Source organism: Crocodylus porosus, unplaced genomic scaffold (assembly GCF_001723895.1).
Source record: "Crocodylus porosus isolate Cpor-Errol unplaced genomic scaffold, CroPor_comp1, whole genome shotgun sequence".
In the NCBI taxonomy this organism is placed as follows: Eukaryota; Metazoa; Chordata; order Crocodylia; family Crocodylidae; genus Crocodylus; species Crocodylus porosus.
Window position 1 is genome coordinate 128729631 of NW_017728943.1, and position 15579 is coordinate 128745209.

A 15579-nucleotide genomic window follows, 5' to 3' on the forward strand; every position below is an offset into this window, starting at 1 on the left:
TAACAATCATATCACCTAACCCTATAGTAGAGCCTATGACGCCACTTCAACAGGAGACTGGTTGAGCTTTAAATGCTTAGTCTGAAGATCACATTGAGCATAGACTTGTACTCCACTGAGACAGAATAGTAAATACATTCCCTTTTGGAAATAATGGATGCAACCAGAGGTGACCTGAGCAGGGTGTGGGGCCCGGGGCAAAATCAGCCTGTGCAGGGCTCTGCCCCCAGACGTGAGGAAGCCGGCAGCAGATTCAGTGGCAGAGGGGCTGAGTGGCTGGACATGAAGCGGGCAGCAGCTTGGAGTCTCCGCGGCTGCTCCACCCAGCTCTGCGGGGCCCCACAAAGTGCGGGGCCTGGGGTGGTCACCCCGATTTGCTCCCTGCCCCCAGAATGGCCCTGGATGCAACTATGTTTTATTCAGGAACTGACACTATTTTTAATTACATTTTAAAATGCATCAGGCACTGCATGCAAAATACAAAGACCCAAGTGGCTGAATTTATACATGGGTGTAGCAGACTACCTTCTCCTCCATTTTTTCCTGTCTGATGAACAGGGATCCTGGTTTTCTCCGATTTAAAAAAATCCCCAATTTTTGGTTAAAAAAAGGTAACTCTGAATCCACACTGTTCTGTGCTTTAAATGAAACGCTTTAATATATATAGTGGTCTTTCATTTTAATCATGGAAACATATGGACTTGGGGTTTTGTTTTGTTTTTTTTAACTGAAAATTGGGGATTTTTTTAAATCAGAGAAAACCAGGATCCCTGCTGATCAAAATATACTGGAAGACTATTTGGTCTACCACGCCTTCATCATGTTAAATTGACATTTAAGCAAATAGCACTACATCAAAAAGGAATTTACCCGATATGGGATATTAAAATTATTGTAGAGGTAGTAAAAGAAAATAGCTTTAAGCCTAAATATTTTGTAAATGTAGAGGATCACTCTAGGATTTAATAAACTTATTGAGCTATTTAAAGCTGATCAACCTACAAATTTACAACTCCCTCTCTATCGTATATTGACCTTCAGCCCTCATGTTACAAAGGTAGAATTAAACTAATTTTTCTTTGTTTTTTTTCCATAAACTAACACTTAAATTATTTATTGGAAAAACAAGTTTCTCTCTAATGTAATTAACATTTTCAAAAAATGGTTTAACTGAAATTCTACATGGAAAGAAGCCTATACAGTTTCCTTTACAAAGTTATGTAATAACTTTCTGTACTTACTGTGCTGGTAGGATCCAGTTGCTATTCCTGTAGGAGCTCTGAAGAACACACCAGTTAGATGAGACAGGTGGGAGAGGACTTCCATCCCTGTCTCTGCAAAGTTATAATTTTGCTTGCTTTAGTTCATGAAATAGTTACCTCCATCAGTAAAATATTTCAGCCAACAGAATCCACTAGCCATTTCCTTTTTCTCCACACTACTATTAATGACATCAAAATGAATATTAGCTTTGTCCAGGGCTAGAGAATGAAAAAAGATGCAACATCAGTGCTAAAACTGGTTAGAAAATATTGGTTGTCTTCCCTGCAGATAGTCAGTAGTTCTCCCCCATAACATAATTGGTAGGCAGGAGGGGATTGGGCATCAGCCCCAGGCACCAATGTGGGGGGAGAGGGGTCCTGGAAGGACAGGCCCCCCTGGTAATCTGCCATGGAAGAAAAGAATCATGGAATCATGCAGGAGTAGGACTGGAAAGAACCTCCAGAGGTCATCTAGTCCAACCTCCTGCCTGAGGCAGCATCATCCCCATCCAAACTATCCTGTGCAAACCATAATCTAAACTCTACATAAAACTACAGTCAACCCTGACACAACAAAGACTGCATCCTAACCTGCCACAGGTAAAGCAGGGGAGCCATGGCAGTCAATGTCCTGCTTCTATGAAATGTCAATAAATGCTCAAGAGATCCCAGGTAGAGGACCACACCTCCTGCTACAGAGGAAGGCAAAAACTCCATGGGGTAAAATTCCTTCCTGACCCCAAGTATGGTAATCAATCTGACCCTGAGTGGAGGGGGCACAACCCTTGCTAGAAACCTGTGGCTTTTGTCCATTGGCACACCCCAGTCAAAGTCCCCTGAAAAAGGCTTAAAAACACCCTCACATGTAGCAGATCTACTATGATGTCCAGATCCTTCTCCATAGTGCTGCCATGCAGCAGGTGTCACCCATTTTCTGATGGTATTTTTGCTGCTTCTTCCTGTGGTGTAGCACCCTGCAGTTGTCCTCCTTGAACTTTATCCTGTTAGATTCAGCCCAGCTTTTCAATCTGTTGAGATCCTTCTGAACTGTGTTCCCATCTTCCGCTGTGTTCGCAGTCTTCCCCAGTTTCGTGTCATCTGCAGATTTGCTCATGAAGCTTTCAATGCCAGCACCCAAATCATTAATAAACACACTGAAGGACACTGGGCCCAGGACAGATCCCAGTGGGACTCCACTCAAAACCTCCTGCCACTCTAACATGGATCTGTTAATAATTAATTAGGCATTGTTTGTGCCTATTGAGCCAGTTTTCTATTCACCTTGTAGTGGTTTTGTCCAGCCTACATTTCTCCAGTTTCTTTATGAGAAGGTCACGTGGGTCCTCATCAAAAGCCTTGTTGAAGTCCAGATACACTATGTCCACAGCATTTCCTTCATCCACCCAAGTAGCTACTCTGTTAAAAAAAGGAGTCTATTCCACTGCCTCGCTATTCTAATAGCTAAGAAGGTCTGGAAGGAACAGTTCTGTACTACCCAGTTGTAAGAGCTGGGTGCAGGTGCACCCTAGGCAGGTAACACCCTCTTCTCTCCCTGCCAGCTCTCCAGAGCTTGGCTCCTTGCCCCTGCAAGTCAGGGAGCAGTAGACAATTGGCCAGCATGCAAAGCCTGTTAGATAAGCCTCTGATTTTCCCCCAGAAGTCCATAACTCAGTACAAACCTAAAAATTTAAATTCTAAAAATGAAAAAAAAAAAAGGATTGTGGAACTAAACTGGTATGTTTGGGTTGTTAGCTATTAAACAATGCTATGGCAGCTCATGAGAATTGTTGCTTAGCTGTTGTATGCCCTCATTCTCCTCTATGAACCATGCTCCCAGGCCAGAATACAAAATGTATAATGTATCATGGTCACCCCTGCTGGTAAGTCTGCAGCCCATGTAAGAGGATTCCCATGCATGATAAAAGATATAGTCCAGCTCTGTAGCTGAGGACCCAAATTCTTAACTTCCACAAAGCTTTCTGGTGTTCAGATTATTCAACTAAAATTTTGTTTTCTACAAAACAAAAAGATGACACTTTTTGTAGAAACCATTGTTTTAACTCCCAATATTCTTCCAAAATACATTTCATTGGAGATGTTCCAAGGAACTCCACAATGAGCAGGATCATTCTCCACTCTTATCCAAATTCAAACAATACTGACCTGATGCTGCCAAAGGAACAAAGATGTCCACATGGCCTCCTTCCTCAGGAGAAGTGACACAACCTCCTAGCTTCTCCCAAAATTCTCTAATTTCAGAGCTCAAAATGTTCTCAATACTAATTCGGCAGCCTGAAACAGATTAAAATGAAAGTCAGTGAAAGAAGAGAAATAGCATTTGAGTTTTAATCTGCTCAGAGATCCATCTCATCTGCACTTTGGATTACTATCCCCTCAACTCTCTTAGGGCAATATAATAAAAGTAGCAAGTATGAATAAGTGCAATGTTCCATAACTTGCAAACTGTGAGATTACTTCCCTTATCTTTTTTTTAATTACTTCTAACTCTAAATTCATTTCTTTGTATGATATTCCACCCCTCTCCTCACACACACCTTCTCCTCTGACCACCATTTTCTATTTATGAGGCTGCTTTTTAATTCTCCTCTTTTGCTTCATTTTCTCATCTTCCTTGAATCCCTTGTTTAAGTTCCTGGTCAGACTTTTAGTTCTATGGATTGTCTTCAGGGTCTCCATACCCTTATAAGGATAATATCAGAAATGACTCTGCAGTCTCCTTGTTTTTAACTGATTATTAACCCCTTGTCCTGTAAGCTTTTACATCTAGGTAACCCTTTCTTCCCAGGTAACTACAATGGAAGGTGCAGATCCTCCTGCTAGAAACTCATTATAGTGGGATTAACTTTTCAGATTTATACCACTGTCCCTTTTGGGAAAGCTCAGCATGTGATAGCATGTGAAATGTTACCAATTATTTTGTTTCTGCTCTTTAATCTAACCATTACCTTGAAGCAAACTGATTTCTCTGGAGTCACCATCACTGAAAATTCCAATACTCCTTGCTTTTCGGCCATCTAGGGCCTTTTCTATGTAAAAAAAGAGACTTTCCAATGTCATTCCACTATGCTCATATACCATGGGAACTACTTCTGGCTTAGTGCTGTCCAGAACCATCTGCAGGAAGGAATTATTTAAGAATGACAATAAACAATTTATGTATTTCTCAAGAAGGTGATTCCTTGATAAGTATAATTTCTAAATCAGTTACACGTTGTAGATCAGGGTGTCAAGCGTATAACTTAGAGGCAAGATCTGGCCTGTGAAGCTAAAGGATTCAGCCCATGAGCATGCAGAGCCAGTCTGGTGTACGGGTGGGACTTGATGCTGTGGGTGCCACTCACCGCCAGGGGTTTGGTCTGGGGTGACAGCTGGCTCTGGCACAGTTGGATCTCACCACTGAATGGTACAGAGACCATCATCTGGCCCTGTGGGCTGGATAAGTTTGACACCCCTGTTGTAAACATTACCACATTATGTATCATATGTAATATTAGGCACTATATCAAGAAGTGACTTTATAATTCCAATGGATCTCTTTCCAAAAGCCTTCATGTAAGGTTAACAATAACCATGCCCTTCACTATGACACTTATTGGGCATGGGATTGAAGTTAATGGTATTTTGTAGAGGTGCAGCAGGTTGCCTACATGCAGTGGATGGAAGGACCAGGTCTTTATCAGGGAACAAAATAATGCTGCTTGGTGGGTCAACTCTGTGTTCTGCATTTCCCCCTCACTGTTACTTTTTGAAGCTGAGATTAGAGACACATTTTAAATAAATATGTAGTATGGGCTGCTTTTAACATGACACTACATATATTTGTATAGCAACTTTCACAAATTATTACTTAAAACACAGGAGCTTTCTTCCTGCCTAGAGTGGGGGCAGGGCTAGACCTGATGATTTGCAAGGTCCCATCCAGCCCCTAACAATCTATGAATCTATGAATCTTTAAATCATATGTGTATCAGTACATTTGAAAATCTCATCTTGAGCAAGCAGCATTTTTAAATCAATTTCACGTTAAACTCTGAATTTCTGTCAGTAAGAGTCATTTGGACCCAAAGACTTACTTTACAGATGTTACTGTAATTTTCTGCTGCTTTCTTTTAAAGTAAAGTAATTTTCTGCTGCACTCATTAAGTATAGTGCATTTCTTCAAGGAAGGAAGAAAAGTCTGTTGTAAAGCGCTGCAATATTGAGCAGTCTGGGCACACAGAAACCCAGTCACCCCAAAAAAAGAAGCCTTTAAAAAACTCATACCTCATATGCAGGAATCTGAGTTGATATCAAGAGCAGGCATGGCTGAAGTGGATATATACAATTGCTGTATTTTTGGTAGATGTTCTGACGATGTTTGTAGGGTAGCTGAGAGTAAGATCTGATTCCAGCCACATTTCTTCTATGTGAAGATAAGTTAAAAATAATAATAATAATTAAAAATCAGTATTAAAACGACTATAACCATTCTTTTTTGCTTAAATCTGTGAAGGTGCATAAACAATAAAACTTGAGAAAAATCAAAAATCCCAGATAACCTCTGTTATCCTCAATACACATGCATTTTGATTTCCAACATTACTGCCTCTTGTACATAGTACTTTGGAAAATATCCCAGTGTTCCATATGCATAGTTGTGAAACCTCTTTGCATTTGGGAGAGGAATGTGAAGAGTAAAAAGTTCTGGCTTTTATAAATGACTAGTGTGTATGAGTTCCTTAACGCTCCAATGTCTGAAAACATTAGAACGTTTCTGAAATTCCATCCTATCTCTGTAGCTCTGTAAATTGATAAATCCTTAAAATACTGGACTGAACCACCTACCAGTCACTTTGACAAATACATTTGTAGCCATGTCTATTATTCTAGTCTATTCTTGCTGAACGATACTATTTCTAGCAGAAAATAAACTTTAATAGTCTAGTGAATACCGGAATTCTTGATTTCCAAACACCTATAGTTCACCTACTTGAAGTCTTCATATTTATTTTTAGGTCATGTCTTTGACAAGAATAGGCTTTAATGCAACAAAAGAGAACGCACTTTTTGGAGCCTCTCCCTAAGTGGCAGAGGCATAACTGGCCAGTAATACACCTAATGTGTGTGGCGAGTGGCCATTTAACCACCAATTTTCAGTGGCAAAAAAGGTGACACCTCACCCTCATAGGAGCAAACCTCCAGATGCTGCTCCTATAATTTGCACTGCTGCTGCTGCTTTGCCCTCCCTACTGTCAGAGAAGGTGCAAAGTGGCAGCGGAGGGGAGAATCAGGGAATGGGAAGGAGAGGGGCAACACCTGGGGCTCATGCTGTGCTCACCCACCCATTGTTACACTACTGCTCCTTAGCCAATACAGCTCTGGCTTGGCCCATGGAAAGTACAACCTTCTGGATTTACTGGTAGTCCCCCATCCAAGTGGCACTTTTCCTGGTTCAAGTTAAATGATAGCCCCCAAGCATCCCAGCATGCTTTCCAGCCCTGGGCTGGGTTGGGCTGTGCTGTGCTGTCTGCCCCAGCAGAGAAGGGTTGGTGCAGGGGGAGGGAAAACCCCAGCTGGGGTCTGGGCCAGGGAGGGGAGTTAAACTTTCCTTCCACAGAAGCTGCCCTGTCCTGCTAAAAAATTACTGCTGGCTGCAACTGTGGACTACAAATCCCAGAGGAACCTGGAAGCAGGAAGAGGAAGTGATAAGCAACTCTGCAGAGTCCTGTTGCTGTAATTCTAAACTGCAAATCCCAGAGACCTTGGGGGCAGCAGGAAGAGGAAGCAAACACACAGCTCATGCTGACTACGTGCTAGAGAGCTGTGCTCTAGCACTCCCCAGCTTCTGGCCTGAGCCACTACAAGCATGTGGCTGCATTTCCTGAATCAAAAGTGAATGTCTATCCAGTTGTTTAATCTCTGCAGTTTAGATTAACTTGCAAAGACTGAATTGATTCAACCTTAGGCTTTTTAACTGTCTGTACTTAACAAAAATGACTATACAGTAGATTCTTCAAACCCAGGTGGTTCACAATCTGCTTGATTGGGTGCTTTTGCACAGGATGCTTTTGATGAGTCTGGCAGCTGTTTCCTGAGGGTTTTCCTTCAAAGAGTACTGTTTCTCCAGCCATCTGGAGATTTCTCAGCAGTCCCAAACAGCTGACTGGAGAAGGAGCACCATTTGAAGTAGAAGAAGCCTAAGCAATCATTAGGAGCAACTCAGTGGTTGCATACACTGTTTGCTATGGCTATAAATAGCACCCAACTGGTTCACAAACCCACATTTGATCCAACAGATTATCCAGATTCTACTATATAATTTTCCTATTTTGGATGAACAACCTGTTGCACTGTGGGAGAGCTGTGGGTCTTAAAATCTGCTGATTTAAGCCCATATATTTCTGGTACTGGCTACTTCATGTCAAATCAGACCTTGGGGTTTACAGTATGAAGCTAGTGTCTCTGGCCAACCCTCACACAACACCACACTTCTGCCCAATATCAAATGATGCTAGCCTTAGAACTAGATGCGCCTGGTTTCAGTTAACTGGAGGACCTGATATGACAGACATGTCTCCTGTAAGTTGGTTCCCAGTGTTGCTACTTTCAGCTTGAAGATCAAGCACCAATTGTAGAGGAACTATATGGGCTTTATTGAGAATGAACCCCATCAAGGTGCCTGTATTTCAAAAGTGTATGACATAACAACAGAGACTTGCATTTTTGTGTTGCTTCTCATTTGTCCTGTGTTCTGTGACTGTTACTAATCAATACATTGTGGGACCATTTTATATTTCATGTTGAGAGAATTTCCAGTGCTTTGAAAATTTTGAGCATTGCTTACCTGTTGGGAAAAGATTTTAAGGAGGCTAAAACCAACTGCTTCTCTGCTGCCAGACTAAAACTTGACATAGATTTCATTTCTTCAGAGAGCAAAGTTGAAAGAGTATGATTTGGGATAGCATTTCTTTCCTGTAAGCATTTGAAGAAAAATACAAAAGATAAATGCATTTGACACAGTATAATAATATATATTCCCTATATTATTGTACCAGTCAATAAATACTAGCAAACTTTGGCAGCAAACTGGAGATGATTGAGTTCAGGATCCTGAGGAAAAGGAGGAAGGAGACAAGCAGAGTAAGGTTGCTGGACTTCAGGAAAGCAGACTTCAACTCACTCAGGGAACTGATGGGCAGGATCCCCTGGGAGGCCAGTCTAAAAGGGGAAAGAGCCTAAGAGAGATAGTTGTACTTAAAACAATTCTTACTGAGGACACAGGAACAAACCATCCAAATGTGCAGAAAGACTAACAAGTATGAGCAGAAGACCATCTCTTCAGTGAGATAAAACACAAAAAGGAAGCTTATAAGTAGAAACATGGACAAACAACTAGGGAGAAGTATATGAGTATTGCTCAGGTATGCACAAATTAAATTAGGAAGGCCAAAATGCAACTGGAGTTGCAGCTAGCAAGGGATGTGATGGGTAACAAAAAGAGTTTCTACAAGTATGTCTTCAACGAGAGGAAGACCAGGGAAAGTGTGAGTCCCTAACTGAATGGGGGAGGCAGCTTAGTGACAGAGGATGCAGAAAAGGCCGAAATACTCAATGTTTTTTTACCACAGTCTTCACAAGCAGGGTCAGCTCCCAGATTACTGCACCTGGCAGCACAGTCTGAGGAGCAGGTGGGAAGCCAACAGTAGCAAAAGAACAGGTTTGGGACTATTTAAAAAAGATGGATGTGTACAAGTCAATGGAACTGGATGCAATGCACCTGAGGTGGCTGAGGGAGTTGGCTGATGTGATTGCAGGGCCATTGGCCATCATCTTCAAAAACTCATGAAGACTGGGGGAGGTCCTAAACAATTGGAAAAGGGCAAATATAGTGCTCATCTTTAAGAAAGGGGAAAAGGAAGGTCCAGGGAACTACAGCCTAGTCACCCTCACCTCAGTCCCAAGAAAAAACATGGAGCAGATCTTCAAGGAATCTATTTCTAAGCACTTAGAGGAGAAGAAGGTGCTCAGGAACAGTTAGCATGGATTTACCAAGGGCAAGTCATGCCTAAACATCCTTCCTTCTTTGACAAGATGACCAGCTCTGTGGACGTGCGGAAAAGCAGCTGACGTGATATACCTTGACATTAGCAAAGCTTTTGATACAGTCTCCTACAACATTCTCACAGGCAAGCTAAGAAAGTACGGGTTCTATGAATGGACTGGAAGGTGGATAAAAAACAGGCTGGATTGTCAGGCTCAGAGGGTAGTAAGCAATGGCTAAATGTCTAGTTGGCAGCTGGTCTCAAGTGAAGTGCCCCAGCAGCCAGTCCTGGGCCAGTTTTGTTCACTAGCTTCATCAACGACCTGGAAGATGGCAGAGAGTGCACCCTCAGCAAATTTGCAGATGACACCAAGCTGGGGGGAATAGTAGAGAAGCTGGAGGGTAGGACTAGGGTTCAGAAAGACCTCAACAAATTGAATGACTGGATCAAAAGAAATCTCATTAAATGCAATAAGGACAAATGCAAAGCCATCTACTCAGGACAGAACAATCCCATGCACCAGTACAGACAAGAATTGACTGACTAGGCAGCAGCTCAGGACCCTCAGGTTACAGTGGAACCTCAGTGCAGAAAAGGACCCTCAGGTTACAGTGGACATTAAGCTGAATATGAGCCAACAATGTGCCTTTGTTGCGAAAAAGGCTAACATACTGGGCTGCATTAGTAGGGCTGTTTTCAAAAGATTGAGGGAAGTAATTTTTTACCCCAATTCAGCACTGGGGAGGGCCATATCTGGAGTACTGTGTCCAGTTTTGGGCCCCCCAAAAGGTTGTGGATAAAGGAGGTGAACAAACTGGAAAGTCCAGTAGAAGGCAATGAAAATGGTTAGGGGGCTGAGGCATACGACTTCTGAGGAGAGGCTGAGGGAACTGGGCTTCTTTAGTCTGGAGAAGAGGGGCACCTGTACATATCATGCGGTTTAATCCTCCATTGAATGAAATAGGTTTATAAAATTTAAAACCTGTTTATTTTGAAGTGTCACATCAGTGTTTGCACACACTTGGTTTTCAAACAGTTTAAGCCTGGTCCCCGGCTGGCACCATAGGAGAGCAGGATGGTCCTGCACCAGAAAAACTTCTAAAGCATCTGGAAAACCCTCTCGTGCAAACAGTCATACTGTTGCAGCACAAGAAAGGGCAAAAAATGTGGCATGTACAAAGGCCCCAGAAGACTGAGTGGGGATTTAACAGTGGCCTTCAACTACCTAAAGTATTGTTAGAAAGAGGATGGAACTAGACTGTTACCTGTGGTACCAGATAACAGAACAAAGAAAAATGGTCTGAAGTTACTGCAAGAGAAATTTTGGTTAGATACAAGAAAAAGCTCTCACTAGAAAGGTAGTAAAGCACTGGAACAGATGACCCAGGGGGGCTGTGGAATCTCCATCCTTGAGGTTTTTAAAACCCAGTTAGACAAAACATTGGTTGGGATGATCTAGTTGGGGATGGTTCTGCTTTGAGCAGGGGTGCTGCCCCTTTCCTTCCCATTAGGTTGGACTAGACGACCTCCTGAGGTCCTTTCCAACCCTCATTTTCTATGATTCTATGATTGAAAGAGACAAACAAAATCAGAGGCAGACAAGGTTTTTGGTAAATGTGATGTCTTATATTAGACCAACTAAATAGTTGGAAAACTGTTGGAAATTTTTATTTAGTTGGTCTAATAAAAGATATCACATTTACCCAAAGAACCGTGTCTGCCTATGTCCTTAGACCAACACAGCCATAACCACCACCCCTAAAACAAAAGCAGATGTATTTAAATGTGTTTCTCAGGGCCACTCTACACATGCAGGTAAAGGTACAATGGGATCTAATGTGTGATCCATACATTCACACTTCCTACCATGCCACACATGCATGGCAGGAAACAGGATTGTGGGATCACACATTAGATCCCATCACATCTTCCTGCCAGTGTGTGAAGCCTCATTGTGCATGGAGCCCCTGGGGCTGGGAGCTCATGGCTGCTACAGTCTCCCAGCCTCAGCAGTTTCATGCACCCCTAAGGCTGGGAGACTGTCACAGCACCATGATCTTCCAGCTCTGAAGGTTTCACATACCCCTGAGGCTCCATGCAGCCCTGGGGCTGGGAGATCATAGTCATGCCCCAGCTGGTTCCTAGCATCTGTGTGGTGCTACGAAGACCCAGAGCCCACAGCTGCCTGAGCTGTGAATCCCCTCAGTTGTGGGACTCCTGGCCCCGGCTGGGCCTGGTGCACTCCTGCAGCTGAGAGCCTGGTCAGCTCACAATGCTCACAGCTTCATGGAGGACCCTGCTATACATGCAAATCAAAGCTGGATACCAACCATAAAGTTAGTATACAATTTTGAGGTCTAACTTTATAGCTGGTTGGAGATTTTTATGGCGTGATTGCTACTTTGCAGGTGTATCTGGTTTCAGTTAACTACACAATTAACCAGCTAATTACATAATATCTATAATATGTAGAAGGAGCCTCTGAAGAACAGAAGAACAGTAGTAAAAAATACAGCTGGGCAACTTTGGTTTTTTGGCTAAAACTGTTCAACTGAAAAAATGCAGTTAGGTCAACTGAAACTTTTCACAAATTATTATTTTTTTGATTGTTTCAATAAAAATGGTTTCAGTAAAAAGCATTTAGAAACTCAAAATATGAAAATGTTCATGTCCTATCCCATTTAGAATGAAATACTTAGGGTTTTTTATTTGATACAATGTTTCATTCCAAAATTTCCTTCAATTGTATTGCAAAAAATTAAACCTCAAGAACAAACAAAACAAAACATTTCATTTTGCCAAATGAGACCAGACTGTTTTCTGACTTCTTAGATTACAGAAGATTTTGAAATTTCAGATCAGTCTGAAATTATTTTTTCAGCTTTTCAGAACTACCAGTAGATCAGTTTTTGCAGATTTCTAGTTCAAACAGAATTCTGTAAATTGCACAACACAGATGAAACCTCAAGCATCACTTCAGCAATGTGCAAAGGCTAGCATATATAATTCAGTGGCAAGGGGAATCAATGGTGGCAGCTGCCATGGGGCTCCCCACATGCACCACAGTTCGAGAAATGCTACTTTATAAAACCAGGACCCTAAATATTGATTTATATATGTAAAATAGGGCTACCCTAGAAACTGTTTTCCTGCTTTATGAGAATTATTCTGATTTTAAAATTTTTCCCATCCCAAACCAGAACAAAAAGTCAATCTTATTGACTCAATTTGTAAATAAATTGTTCAGGTCATACCTTGATTACCCGATTGAGGCATGGGGCTGGGAAAAAATCTGCAGGGCTCGGACTTGACCCAGACCAGAACAGTTCCTAGCCAGACCCAGGCTGTGCAAGGAAGTCTATACATGCAGCTCTGAGCTAGCTGGGGACTGCTCAAAACAGGACAGTTCCTAGGCCGCATGTGTAGACCTCTCCACATAATTGGGGCTGGCCAGGAACTGTCCTAGTCCCAGGAAAGATCCCATCCAGCTCCAGGCTGGGCGGAGAACTCCCCATGCAGTGAACTCCTGGCCCCAGCTCTGCAGTCATGGAGTGGGGGCTGGGTGTTCCCTGCTCCTGGGGCAGAGGGACATTGTCCCCATCTAGATTCTGCTGCAGAGGCTGCCCCAGCAGCAGGCAGCTCCAGGGGGCAGGATGCAATCTCCTGCCCCCTGCTGCCCAGCTGACAGGGAGCAAATTTGCTCCAGTCTCTCACCTACACATCCTGTGGAGTAAGGGTCTGCACTGGTAGATGGTGATGCTTACTACATACTAATTTGCTATACAGCACAGTAAAGTGTCTTAGGTAGACGCGCCCAGTGTCTCGTCAACCACCCTCAACTCCTGCTGAAGTCTGAAGAACCCCAAGGCACTCAATACCTCAGAGGAATAGTTGTAAATAAGGTCCTGTAATGCATTAAGACTGATTTTATGAAGAGAGTCAGAAGCCAAGGTAGATATGCACCATTGTTGGCTAACTAAATAAGATATGTATAGATGCTGATGAAGTGAACTTTGGTTCACAAAAGCTGTGCTCTCATATATATCTTATTTAGTTAGTCTACGAAGGTACATATCTATCCTGCCTTCTGACTGACTTCAGACTAACATGGTTAATCACTTTTCTCTTTCATACAGAGTTGGATATGTAATGGAGGATTTTCTTCTTTCTGTATTCATTGTCCATTGTTATAAATACTTGACTTTGTTGTGTTGTTTGGGTGTACACATTCAAAAACCTTAATTTATTTTTAAATTATGTATTTTAGATGTATATCCCACCCTATCCAAACAGCTCAGAGTGTTTACAGTAAACAAATACCCACAAACAGTATTCCCCAATCAATACCAGTCATAGGAATGTAGGACCTGAAGGGACCTCAGGAGGTCATCTTGTCCAGACACTGCTCAAGGCAGGATAATCATTAGGGCTGTGAGAAGCTTCAGTCCCTGATTTGATTTGGCAGAGATCTGGCCCAATTCAGTGGCTGAATCTCCGAATTGAACCAGAGGACCCTTTAATCTCTCTGAATCAAATCAGGACCCTCCAAATCGATTCAGAGAGATTTGAAAAAATTAAGACATTTGGACATAGACACAGCTTTAAATGCATTTTCTACATGCCTCTAGGTAGCAGGGGCTCATAAATGCTGCAATGCTGGGGCACATGGAGTCCCACAGAAGCATGGGGGGCTCCCCAGTGTCCTTGTCAGAAGACCCAGAAGTAGACTAGAAGCACTTCTGTTCTACTTTTGGGTCCACTGGGGAGTGTGCTGGGGGACCCCCACATCTCCCCCCCAGCTTGGTGACTGGTGCCTCCTGCATCTGGGGTCCCCCTGCAGGTGATTGCCGAGGGGGGGGGCAGCATGTTCCCCAGCAGACCTGGAAGTGGACTGGAAGTACTTCCGGTCTACTTCTGGGTTTGCTGCTGAGCACATGGAGAGACCCCCCCCACTCCTGTGGGATGCTCCACATGCTCCAGCATTGCAGCATTCACAAGCCACACCTGCTACTTCAAGGTACGTAGAAAAAACTTTTAAAGGTGCGTCTGTGTCCAAATCAGCATCGAATCTTCAGATTCAGATTCGGCCAAATCAAATCAGGGACAGTGATCCGAATCAATTAATTAAATCACTGAATCCATATATAATAGGACCCGCTTCGCACACCCATAATAATCATACATTAAACTATCCCAGCCAAGTTTCCTTCTAAACTGGTCCTGAAAATATCCAGGGATGGAGATGTCATAACTTTTGCAGGTAGCCTGTCTCAATGTTTCACTACCCTCATAGTTAGAAAGTTACTCCTAATCTTCAGCCTACATTTTCTCTGCTGCAGTTTGAGGTCATTGCTCCTAGTTCTGTTCCCTACAGTCGCACACAAAAAAATCTATTTTCATCCTCCTTATAAATTGCCCTTCAGGTATTTGAAGCTTGTTATCAAGTCCACTCTCAGTTTATGATGTTAAATGTTTGCAGGATTTGCCCTTTCTTTGTTAAAATATACAAGTCGCAGCCTTTGTAGCACTTACCAGCATATCCTGAATGCTTGCCACATTCTGTCATGACAGAGCTTGGATATCAGAACCTGGTTAGTCCCAGTTCTCGTCCAAACTAATTAACCATAATGGGCAGTAGAGCATGGTAGCCCCAGGCAAAGCACTGTGGTATTCTGCTTCTCAAAACCAAACTAATTTGTTCAGAGCCTACTTAGGTATCTCTACACAGTACTGCACTATCTTATGTATTCATACCATGGGAGCCATTCTGAACCCAGCATTATTAGATAAGCAAAGGCCCACTATACTTTATCATCAGGTGCATTTCAGACAGAAAACAATTCCATAGAATTTTCACTTACAGCATAACTATTATTGGTCTTATTTTCCCAGCCTTATCCATGGTACAGGGTACTTTACTCCACTAGTACACAGTAGGCGTGCCTACACATGTTCCTAGGTCACCTTTGTTACTGCTCCATCATTTAGTATTTCCTTTTGAAAGTGCTAAATGATGGCACGGTAAGAGTCCGTATTGTGCCATGCATGCTGTACATGGTTAGTTTCAGCTGCTACATTGCCATACCAACGTAGTATAACGAGGGAGCACATTGCTACAGCCATGTAGTGTCATGTGTAAAAGCATCCAGTGGGTGCCTCTACATGTGCTATTCATTCACAGTATTTTACCACGCAGTAAGCCTTCCTGGGAACAGATTTGCTCCCAATGGAAGCACTTCAGTACAGGGATGCTCCCATTCTGCTCTGCCCACCTG

General features: G+C 42.7%; 1 protein-coding gene across 1 annotated transcript in view; it reads right to left on the reverse strand.

Moving 5' to 3' along the window:
• The window catches only part of ECT2L (epithelial cell transforming 2 like), a 55855-nt gene that overhangs the window by 27890 nt on the left and 12386 nt on the right, over positions 1 to 15579 (reverse strand). Inside the window, exons 6-10 of the mRNA XM_019550174.1 lie at positions 8107 to 8234; positions 5547 to 5685; positions 4229 to 4397; positions 3426 to 3554; positions 1242 to 1334 (exon numbers count right to left, since the gene is read on the reverse strand). Of these exons, the coding sequence (XP_019405719.1) occupies positions 1242 to 1334; positions 3426 to 3554; positions 4229 to 4397; positions 5547 to 5685; positions 8107 to 8234 (658 nt within the window). The remainder of the gene's footprint in view (positions 1 to 1241; positions 1335 to 3425; positions 3555 to 4228; positions 4398 to 5546; positions 5686 to 8106; positions 8235 to 15579) is intronic.